This window comes from Musca vetustissima, unplaced genomic scaffold, assembly GCF_032173495.1.
Source record: "Musca vetustissima isolate MV318-11 ecotype Yass unplaced genomic scaffold, APGP_CSIRO_Mvet_v1 utg586, whole genome shotgun sequence".
NCBI lineage: Eukaryota > Metazoa > Arthropoda > Insecta > Diptera > Muscidae > Musca > Musca vetustissima.
In genome coordinates this window covers 78,581-91,016 of record NW_026872630.1, presented here as the reverse complement: position 1 = coordinate 91,016, position 12,436 = coordinate 78,581, and the positions used below count along the sequence as shown (strand labels likewise).

Sequence of the window (12,436 nt, the reverse complement as noted above, 5' to 3'; positions counted from 1 at the left end):
TGTGTATGTCGCGAATATAACAATGAATGTATTAAACTAAATTTTTATATTTACAGGAATATCTATAAATAATAGGTTCTGACCAAACACATAAATATAAATAATTAATCGATTAGAAGTAGATTGTAGATTGATTTGTGTCGTGAGAATAATTGTGTGTACAAAAAAAATCAATTAGTTAGAAACAAATGCGAGGCAAACATTGTTTTTTAAACTGATAATAATGAGATGAGATTAAAAATCTCTTAATCATTTATTCAAATAATATAATTTATTAGTTACTATAAGTTTTTTTATAAAATAGGAATAATTGTGAATATAAATAAAGCCATAATCACTGAGACTGTTCAGTTTTCAATCGCCACTAACATGGCATACTTTACGTTAGTTTTTATTATAGCTCTATTAGTATGGGCGTTACGAATCCATATCACTACAAAATATCGTCGCAAACATACAGATCACATTCCGGGTCCATATGTGATTCCGATTTTGGGTTGTGTCGTTGATGCCACAACTGTAAAGCCCACAAGTAAGAATTGAAGTAATTCGAAAGTATTTTACATGTTTTATGACATTCAAGTGTGAGTAATTTTTCTACAGAAATTTAAGAAGATTCCACTTTTAAAATGTTTATAAGGACTTATACAAGATGTGGATCTGCAAAATATTGTTTCCACAGTCGTGGTTTACACAAAAATTACGAACTAGAAACTCACGTGTATTTTTTTATAAGAATACTAACAGTTACCTTTGATTTTTATACCCTACACAACTATGTTGTCAGGGTATTATAGCTTTGTGCAGCCCCAAGAGTTTGTAACGCCGCGAAATATTGGTCGTAGACCCACCTTTAAGTATACCGATTGTCATATATCGACTAGCTGAGTCGATTTAGACATGTGTGTCCGTCCGTCCATCTGTCCATTATAATTTGTAAAGACGAATCAGACCACAGTAATGGTACAATCTTCACGGAATTTTGCACGTAGGATGGGTTATGGTCAATGAAGACTACTATTGTTTTTGGTAAAAATCGGTTAATATTTAAGTGATGAGATGGACCAAAACTTTATTTTTGTCTGATATTCTGGTCGCTCCAGAGGCCGCAATTATGTCCCAAACTTCGCAAATTTTTACTTGGAGAAGGGGATCGGGCCAAAGAATGAGCATGCCTGTTTTTATAAAGAAGTTTTTAATATATGTAAGAGGAGTTGTTGACCTTTAAATTGATACCAATTATATTGTCGTATGCACTCGGGCGTGGGAGTTACACGTAGATATTTACACGTGCTTACGAATTCAGATATTATTAAGTAAACTAATACAACACTGGAGGGCGGAAATATAGCGCTGATCGCTTTAACATTTTACATGAAGTTCCAGTTATGGTCAAGGATAACGACAATAATAATTTTTGAAGATCAGATAATAATTTTGGAATGAATTGAACTGAAAACTTAATTTTTTGTGTTTTTTGGAGTCGATCTATACGCTACAATTGAAATCCGTAATCACAGGCGAGGATTTAAAAAATGTTTTTTTTTTTCAGGGATCTTTAACAGGTTTGGTTTTCAAAAATATTTTTTCAAGAAAAGGCGTGGACTTTTGAAAATATTTTTCAAAGGCCTTTAATAGGCTTGGATTTATACATGTCCGTCTGCAATATTTAAGATACAGGTTTGGAATACAGGCTGTGGAATTGGCTTAAATTTGGTTCTCATGGGGTGTACAATTTTCCTACTAAAAATCACTATTGTATAGCCCGCCAAACATAAAGATTTCGATTGTCCCAATGTGCCTCGGAAATCCTTAGTTTGGCGCGGTTAATGATTTTGTATGACCATTTTTGTTTTTATTGTAAATCTTCCCCTTTTGTAATGAAATAAAAATTATCTTGAAAATAGCATTTATATGAATAATACTATTTGGATGAAACTGTATATTCACTATGATTTTTTCTTTATTATTATTATTTTTTGTAGAAGTAATAGAGAAAGCGAATGAATTTAAACAATTGTATGGGAGTTTTGTAAAAGGTTGGATATTGGATCGTTTGTTTATGATAACATCAGATGTAGAATTGGTTGAGCAACTACTCTCTCATCCAACACAGATTCGGAAATCCAGTTTATATAACACTCTAAAACCATGGTTGGGAACTGGTCTACTAATGAGCGATTCACAAAAATGGCATGTTCGACGTAAAATCATAACACCAACATTTCATTTTGCAATATTGGACAAATTCTTGGAAGTTTTCGATAGACAATCAACGATTTTGAATAATTGTCTGTCGGAGAGAGCCGATGGTAGGTCAGCTTTTGATGTTTTACCCTATATTAGTTCGGCTACCTTGGATATAGTAACAGAGTCGGCGATGGGTGTTAATGTCCATGCTCAGACCGATAAAACCATGCCATACACTATAGCTGTGAAAGAGTGAGTATTGAATTAAATAATAAATAAAGTTACCAAATTATATCCTCCATAGGAATTGTCATTTGTCGACTAGATGAATTGACTATGCTTGAGAGGATCCATTGCAATCTTTATAATTATAGCACATATGTCAGACATGGAACGATTGTCGTCAATGTCCGTTGATTATTTATATAGCTTATGACTAGGATAGGAATCTGGTAAACGAATAACCAATATTCTTTGGCATATTGTTTTTTTAAGGATGACAAAATTGATTTTTTGGCGTTGTTTACGTGCCCATTTGCACCATGAAACCATGTTTTCCATTTTATGTCCATTGAAAAAATTAAGGCAAACTCAACTCATTAAATTGTTGCACAATTTTACAACAAATGTTATTGAGGAACGACGGCGAGAACTGGAGAAACAATTGAGATCGGAGAGAAACAACGAACAGAATCATGATCGCGATAACATTGGTACAAGAAAACACATGGCTCTACTCGATGTCCTCTTGCAGGCAACAATTGATGGCCAGCCCTTGTCAAATGAGGACATACGAGAGGAAGTGGATACATTTATGTTTGAGGGCCATGATACAACAACGGCTGCCCTTAGTTTTACCCTGTTTCTGGTGTCTCGGCATCCAGAAGTTCAGAAAATGCTGCTCTCGGAAATATACACAGTTTTTGGAGAGACAAACATCGAGCCATTCACAATGACCAAATTAAATGATTTGAAGTATATGGAATGTGTAATAAAGGAGTCATTGCGTCTATATCCACCAGTACCGCTAATTGGACGTGAAATCACCGAAGATTTCCATTACAGTAAGTTGTCAGAAATCAAAAAGCTATTACATATTGGCATGTAGCCTATTTCTTCTTTTGTATTTCAGCTCACCCTAGATGGGGCAATGGCATTATTCCAGCTTCTACACAAATGTTCATTTTCGTTTACCACACAATGAGAGATCCGCAAGCCTATGAAAATCCCACGGAATTTATACCGGATAGATACAAAGAATCAGCCACTAATCCATTTAGTAATATACCATTTAGTGCTGGACCTCGGAATTGTATTGGTCAACGCTTTGCAATGATGGAAATTAAAATTATTCTTTGTAAAGTTCTACGCGAATATGAGCTATTGCCTCTGGGCCAAGATATTAAACCTATGCTTGGACTTATATTACGTTCAGAAACTGGCATGCATCTTGGTATGAAAAAGCGAGCGTCTACATGAGTAAACTATTGGATATTTGTTTTTTATAAGTTTTGCAATAAATTACCATAAAAGAACAAAGAACTGATTTGAGGAGTTTCCTTTAATTAGGATTAATGAAAATCAAAAAGCACACAAAAACGAGACAAAATCCAATACACGGAACTGACAAAATGGAGAAAATCCCGGTTTCTTATCATACATCGTATGAACATTTGATTTTTTCTGTAATTATTAATTTTGTTCTGTAATTCAATAAATTTGGGTCATACAGAATATGTATCCCTAAACAATTAGTTATAATTAGCAGGGGCAAAACAAAAGTACACAAATAGATTAACGATTAACACCTTTTATACTATGCTCCAAGACTAGCATAAATCAAAGATGCTGAATTTTGAGGTAATGATGCAGAATTATTCGCAATATCAGACTTTATTTTGTGTGAAAGAATCAGATGAATATCTCTTGTACATGTTAATTGACAAGCTGTATAAGTTCCTCTGTTCCTTGAAATGTGTGAGTCAGTTGAAAACATTAAACACTTTTTCTGCAAAATCAAAAATTTTTATTTGTGCTGGTCTTGCAGCAAATGAGCGATATGTTTTATTTAATTTTTATGCATTTATAATAGTTTTGTCGTTTCGAGTTTTTCGTGCGTATTTTGTGGCTCACAGAAATTCAGACTTGACAACATAGCCTTACCATTCGGCATTTAATGTTGCTGAGAGAAAAAACTAAACAAACATAAACATTTAGAGAAAATGAAATTAGAACATTTATACATAAAGTATAATTTATTAATTAATAATTTGCAGAAGTTTGTGTCTATATAATAGTCTTATTACCACTGTGGCTATTCAGTTTTCAATCGTCGACGAAATGGCATATTTCACGGTAGTTTTTATTATTGTCCTATTCGTATGGGCGTTACGAATCCATATCATTACAAAATATCGTCGCAAATATATAGGTCACATTCCGGGGCCTTATGTTATTCCAATTTTGGGTTGTGTGTCTGAGGCAACTACTGTGATGCCCTCAAGTAAGGAGAAACATTTTAAATTCTCATATAAGGAATATAACTTAAAAGGCAAAAAACATTACGCTTTACATATATCTGCTGCGTTGACCAAAATATTAGTGTTCGAGAAAAAACACTAACTTTATCGGAACATAACGTTACTTGCAGTCTTCCACATCATAGTAAACTAAAATACTTTAAGTGCCGCATTGGGAACACAAAACATTAAAGTCGGAATATTAAAAAAAATCTTGAGTATTAAAAAGTGATCTTTAATATTTTTATACTGTTTTCTTCGTATTTAGAAGCTATGGAAAAGGCAAATGAAATGGTGGGACGGTATGGACATATCATAAAAGGCTGGATATTAGACCATCTGTTTATAGTAACAGCAGATGTTGAGTTGATCGAGCAAATTCTGGCTCATCCCACCCAGATTCGGAAATCATATTTATATAACATCCTGAAACCATGGCTGGGAACTGGTCTACTAATAAGCGACTCAGAAAAATGGCATGCTCGCCGTAAAATAATAACACCCACATTTCATTTTGCAATATTGGAAAAATGTGTAAAAATTTTCGATAGACAATCAACGGTTCTTATTAATTGCCTAATGCAGAGAGCTGATGGTACATCTGCTTTTGATGTTATGCCTTATATTTGTTCAGCCACCTTGGATATAATAACAGAATCAGCAATGGGTGTCAATGTCCATGCTCAGACCGATAAATCTATGCCGTATACAATGGCCGTAAAGGAGTGAGTATTAAAAATAATAAGCAATCAGTAGTCGCCAGAGCTCGTGGATTATTTGTATAGTTTTTAAGGACGCTCAACAGTCCACAATTAAGTTCCTACCATCGCAAAAAGTTACACTAAGTTAGAAATCTGGTCTACGGATAACCCATCTTCTTTTGCTTTTTGTTTTAGATTGATGCAATTGATCGTGTGGCGTTGTATGCGAGCCTATCTTCACGAAGAAACTATGTTTTCCATTTTATGCCCATTAAAGAAATTACAACAAACTAAACTCATACAATTGATGCACAATTTCACACGAAATATTATTGAGAAACGACGACAAGAACTAGAGAAACTTCTAAATTCCGGAAAAACTACCGAACAAAATCTTGATGACATTGGTGCTAGGAAACACATGGCTCTGCTGGATGTCCTCTTGCTGGCAACAATGGATGGTCGACCATTGTCAAATGATGATATCCAGGAAGAAGTGGATACATTTATGTTTGGAGGTCATGATACGATAACGACTGCGCTTAGTTTTACTCTGTATCTGGTGTCACGACATCCTGACATACAGAAAATGCTGCTATATGAAATTTATGTCGTTTTTGGAGACATAAATATCGAACCATTCACAATGGTTAAATTAAATGAATTGAAGTATATGGAATGTGTTATAAAGGAGTCGTTGCGTCTATACCCGCCAGTAGCAATAATTGGCCGTGAAATTTTTGAAGACCTACATTATAGTATGTTGATAAACATTGCAAATCAGTCAGATATTTCTCAAATTTCTCCCTCTTTTCTCTTGAATTTCAGCTCACACCAGCTTAGGAGATGGCGTTATTCCAGCTTCTACACAAGTCATCATTTCGCTTTACCATACAATGAGAAACCCGCAAGCTTATGAAAATCCCACTGAATTTATACCGGATCGTCACTCAGATTCACATGTCAAAAACCCATTTAGTTATATACCATTTAGTGGTGGTCCCCGAAATTGTATTGGTCAACGCTTTGCAATGCTGGAAATTAAAATGATCCTTTGTAAAGTTCTTCGTGAATATGAGCTATTGCCTCTGGGTCAAGATATCAAACTATTACTTGGAATTATATTACGATCGGAAACAGGCGTGCAGCTCGGCATGAAGAAGCGTGTGTCTACATAATAACAACCGGTTAGATATGTTATTTATACATTTTGTAAGGAATAAAGAAAAAATAAGAAAAAACACAATAAATAAATAAATACCTTCTTTCGTCAAGGCACACTTTTGATTTTAGTAAATGGTAATCACCTTCATTAGGCTACCTTGCTCGGCTATGTGACGTAATGTTCGACACATAAATAGGTTTGTATTTTATTTTTACCATCTGCTTTGAAATTGTTTTGATTTTCTGTAATTAAATTTTGAGTTATATTGAATACTTATAACTACACGCATTATTACGATCACCACAAGCCAAACATGACGTCAATAATTAAACGATTAGCACTTATTAATTAATTGCATTTTGTTAATCATATATTTGAAATAATTAGCTCATCGTTTTTATTTATTTCTTCAATTAATATTTTCATAGCTCACCTACGAATCAAAGAAATTGGGTCGTAGAAACTACCCAAGATCGAATACTTTTTTGCATTCATTATTTGGTGAGAAACAAAACGAAAACAGCCCTCAACATTTGAGTAAAAAAATTACAATAATTTATTCAAATTGTATAATTTATTATTAATTATTTGAAGAAGGTTGTGTATATATAATATTCTTATTATTACTGCTGGGACGGTTTAGTTTTAATTCGCCACCGCAATGGCATACCTCGCGGTAGTTGTTATTATTGTTCTTATATTCGCATGGGCGTTACGAATCCATATCACCACAAAATATCGTCGAAAACATACAGATCACATTCCGGGCCCATATGTTATTCCAATTTTGGGTTGTGTGGCTGAGGCAACTACAGTAATGCCCTCAAGTAAGATTATCTGTAAGAAACAAAGTGTTTTATGTGAATATTTGAGTAAAAATATTCCTCATTTTTGAGAACAAAATGTTTGTACTTTTATCTATGATGTATGGTACATAGTTGTGAAGCAACTTTCAAATCTATTAACGTAAACACTTGTGACTGTAGCTTGTCAAACGGTTGGAGCTTGGTTCTTTTCTCGTTTAAGTAAAATTCAATATGACTAAAATATATGATATTATATATGAATAAATTGTTAATTGTTGTGCAAAAAGTGTACAAATGTAAAAGGATACATACAAAACAAAATTCCCTTTGAAGATGAAAACCTTTACAGTATATATGAGTCGTTTATTTCGAAAGTCCGTTTTTGATTCTGATAAAAAGCTTGGTTTTCTAGAAGAGTTCACAAAATATATTACGTCACATATTCTACCATGTTTAAGGGTACAAACCGGCAAGCAAAATTAATATCACTTAACAATATCTTTGAAACAAATCATAAATAATAAAATTATTTAGTATTCAATTGACTCTCACACCTCACGCAGGGAAGATTCTCAATCAACCCGTGTGATAGATATTCATGATATAGCAAGCATATCTCTCATTTGCTTCAAGACAGGCATAATTCAAAAAACGTGATTTTCGAGTTAATGATGCACGATTGTTCGCTATAATAGACCTCATGTTGTGTAAAAAATTCATATGAATATCTCTTACACACTCTGATTGAGACATTATAGAATTTCCTCCGTTCTATTTTTTTAGTATGTCTTGCAGAAAATTGTATCTATGCCATCAAAAGTGCCTGCAATTTAGCATTTCTGGTGACCGATGGGTTACCAAAAGTTTTTGTTCGGCATAGATCCACTTGCTTGTAATATCATCTTTATAAATATAAAGTCCGGTTACATTTTGGTGTAGTTCATATTACCCTTCAACATACGAACTTAACGCCTGTTGATTTTTTAATTTTTTTTGTATAGTTGTGATCAAGCATGTTATATTTAGAAGTCTACCATTTATTCTAAACACCACACCGGTCATATAGTCTGCTCATTTTTCTTTTCTTTTGTTTTTTTTTTGTTACTTTTTTTAGAACTTATCGAAAAAGCCAACGAATTTCAGCAACGATATGGAGATACTATAAAAGGCTGGATATTGGATCGGCTGTTTATAGTAACAGCAGATGTTGAATTGATTGAACAACTTCTAGTTCATCCCACTCAAATACGCAAATCAAGTTTATATAAGTTGGGAAACCCATGGCTGGGAACTGGCCTAATAATGAGCGATTCACAAAAATGGCATACTCGCCGTAAAATCATAACGCCAACATTTCATTTTACAATATGGGAAAAATTTTTAGACATTTTCGACAGACAATCAACGGTGCTGATTAATTGTCTGTCGGAGAGAGCCGATGGTTGGTCAGCTTTTGATGTTTTTCCCTATATTTGTTCAGCCACCTTGGATATAATAGGGGAGTCGGCAATGGGTGTTAATGTCCATGCTCAGACAGATAAATCCATGCCATATGCAGTGGCACTGAAAGAGTGAGTATAGAAAAAATTAAAACAAAATTGTTCAATATACATAATTATATTCGGCATAGAAAAATACCTCATACCTCGTCCGTTTGTATATAGTAACAGAAATATCGATAATGGTGTAATCATCACAAAATAGGGTCAATTAACATTTAATAACTAACGCATTTTAGGTTTGCCAGTTATTCAAGTAACGAAATTGTACACAAGCATATCGGGCAGGGCAACAAATAAACATTATTACGAAAGTGGGGATAAAACATTACAGGAAGTTAGAGTCCAGTTGTATATGCTACTTCATATTCGATTCTGTACAGCTATAGTCATTCCGTATTCAATTGTTTCTTTAAGGTTGGAAAAATTGCTAGTGTGGCGATTTATGCGCGCCTACCTACACGATGAAACCATGTTTTCCATTTTATCTCCACTAAGAAATTACGACAAACTAAACTCATTAAATTGATGCACAATTTTACAAGAAATGTTATTGAGGAACGACGACAAGAACTGGAAAAACTTTTAAAATCTATGAACAATTCCGCAACAAATCATGATCACTATGACATTGGTGCAAGGAAACATCTGGCTCTACTCGATGTCCTCTTGCAAGCAACAATTGATGGACAATCATTATCAAATAATGATATACAAGAGGAAGTGGATACATTTATGTTTGCAGGTCATGATACAGCAACAACTGCCCTTAGTTTCACCCTGCATCTGGTGTCACGGCATCCAGAAGTACAGAAAATGATGCTATTTGAAATATACACGATGTTTGGTGAAACAAATATCGCACCATTTACAGTGGCCAAATTAAATGAACTTAAGTATATGGAATGTGTGATAAAGGAGTCTTTGCGTCTATATCCACCAGTACCATTAATTGGGCGTGAGCTGTTTGAAGATTTTCATTATAGTAAGTTGTCAAAGATTATAGATGAATTAGACATATTCTTATATTCTATAGTTTCTTTTCGATTTCAGCTCACTCCAGTTTAGGTAAAGGCATTATTCCAGCTTCTACACAAATATTTATATCAATTTACCATACAATGAGGGACCCTGTTTATGACAATTCCACGGAATTTATACCAGATCGACATAAAGAATCGCCCGCCTCTAAACCGTTTAGTTATATACCTTTTAGTGCTGGTCTACGAAATTGTATTGGTCAACGATATGCAATGCTGGAAATAAAAGTTTGTACTTTGTAAAATACTTCGCAAATATGAGCTGTTGCCTTTAGGTGAAGATGTTAAAATTATGCCTGGAATAATATTACGTTCGGAAACTGGTATGCAACTAGGTATGAAGAAGCGAGTGTGTACATACAAAAATTTACATATTTCTTCTACTATGTACTTATGAATAAAAGTAAAAGAAAAAACAAGAAAATGTTTCTGTATTTTGAGGATTTTTGACATATGTTTTGTTTAGCCCTTCGAAAATGATCATACTTAATAACATAGGTATGTATATGTTTTGATGTATACCTTGTGACAAAACATTCACGTGCGAATAATTGATCGATTAAAACATTATTGATTGAATAACTGTAAATTTAAATACCTAGCATTAAATGGTTAAATTTATAATTACAATAGTTTGCTCTTTGTTTTTTTATTCGTATAGATATTAACATAGATCACATATGAAGGAACCATGGAGATTGACACTTTTATACCCATGGCTACAATAAATCCAATGACTGTGTATACATTGATGCTTAGAAACAACTCTTAAGCACACATAAACTGACTGATAATAATGGCATGGGATTAAACTCTTAAAATAATTTATTCAAATAGTTTAACTAATGAATTAACTGAAGTTGTTATTGACTGGGTGGAAGATCATATATATATATATAATAATCATATTATAGGTTTGACATTTCAGTTTTCATTCGGTAACGAGATGTTGTACTTCACCGTAGTTTTTATTAGTATTCTATTCGTCTGGGCTTTACGAATCCATATCACTACAAAATATCGTCGCAAACATACAGATCACATTCCTGGTCCTTATGTTATTCCGATTTTGGGTTGTGTGACAGATGCAACAACTGTAATGCCTTCAAGTACGGAGTTGAGTTGTTAACGATCACAAAACCTATCTGGATTTTTTTAAAATGATTTTCTTCTTTGAATTGCAGCTCACTCCAGTTTGGGAGATGGCATTATACCAGCTTCTACACAACTAGTCATTTCACTATACCATACAATGAGAGATTCTCAAGCTTATGAAAATCCGTTAGAATTTATACCGGATCGGCACATAGAATCGCCCGCCTCCAACCCGTTTAGTTATATACCATTTAGTGCTGGTCCACGAAATTGTATTGGTCAACGCTTTGCCATGCTGGAAATGAAAATTGTTCTTTGTAAAGTTCTTCGCGAATACGAGTTATTGCCTCTGGGTCAAGACATTAAACATTTACTTGGAATTATATTACGTTCAGAAACTGGTATGCAACTTGGCATGAGGAAGCGGGTTTCTAAATAAAAAATTTAAATATTTAATTTATTATTTTGTAATAATTCTAAATGAAGGAAATAAAATCAAAAGTGTTTTTTATGTGATCCATTATAAGATTGAGGGTGTGTTTTTGTATTTGAAGGAAATATTTAAAAATATAAAGGCAAATATAGAAAAAGTTATTGTAAAAAAAGTTGTTTTCCCTAACAGGCACACAAATTGTAAACATATATCCACATCTATAAAAGTGCAGTTTCATGGGAGCTCTACCAAATATTGAAAATGGGGTGGAATTTTTATGTGAGGGCTCCACCAAAACGTGGCCCCACCTCACCTAAACCTAGAAAGAAATTGAAATACCAAAGCGAAAAAAACCAAACCTCTTATCTATAACGATTACAATTTTTTGATTTATTCATTATAATTGATATTTTCATACGTTTAATTGAATTTTGCATTTGATTCGACGTTGCAAACTTTGAACAAATATTAAAATTATAATATAGAAGTAGACATTAATTAATTAGTTCAATTGTTATGTTTATTATACTTACGAATATACACGTGTGTAATCTATTTTTAGTGTAGCTAAACATCTTACATATGGGCATTTCCGCGAAATAAACTGCAATTTTTTAATAATATCATATACAATTCAATTTTTTACAATTCCCCCTTTATACATTTTGTAGAGTACTATCAGTGGTAAAAATTGAGACCTCGGATTTTTATCTTTAGTACTTTGTAATGTCAAAAATGTTATATTAGTCACCTTTTAAGAATTCCTCCAATATTTCGACTTTTTGAGGCGTTTTGCTATAATTATCAATGTTGGTCCATATCCATTGCCGCGTTTGCCAAACGATGTACTTGTAATTTTTCATTCTGCTTGTTTTTTTTGGAGTTTGATAAACATTGCTAGAAAATGTCAGTCTATGCTTTGACATTATAGAAAATCGATATGGGTGAACGTACTTTTTAAAATTAAAATAACATATTGAGCCACGGA

The 12,436-nt window shown here is 33.3% G+C and overlaps 1 protein-coding gene and 1 pseudogene across 1 annotated transcript; both read left to right on the top strand.

Annotated features, from left to right (window-relative positions):
- The first annotated feature begins 369 nt into the window (after positions 1-369).
- Positions 370-6,588, top strand: LOC133334087 (uncharacterized). Its single transcript, XM_061542419.1, has 8 exons — positions 370-532; positions 1,986-2,442; positions 2,686-3,276; positions 3,333-3,659; positions 4,467-4,693; positions 4,978-5,434; positions 5,606-6,168; positions 6,257-6,588. The coding sequence occupies exons 1-8, from the start codon at positions 370-372 to the stop codon at positions 6,586-6,588; spliced, it is 3,117 nt and encodes a 1,038-aa protein (XP_061398403.1).
- A 648-nt stretch (positions 6,589-7,236) lies between these two features.
- On the top strand, positions 7,237-11,454 carry LOC133333976 (cytochrome P450 4d8-like; annotated as a pseudogene).
- The last annotated feature ends 982 nt before the right edge of the window (positions 11,455-12,436 follow it).

Coding starts and splice junctions, on each gene's coding strand:
- LOC133334087 (XM_061542419.1), top strand. CDS start 370: ATGGCATACTTTACGTTAGTTTTTATTATAGCTCTATTAGTATGGGCG. Junction 3,277..3,332: donor AAGTTGTCAGAAATCAAAAA/GCTATTACATAT, acceptor AGCTCACCCTAG/ATGGGGCAATGGCATTATTC. Junction 4,694..4,977: donor AACTACTGTGATGCCCTCAA/GTAAGGAGAAAC, acceptor CTTCGTATTTAG/AAGCTATGGAAAAGGCAAAT.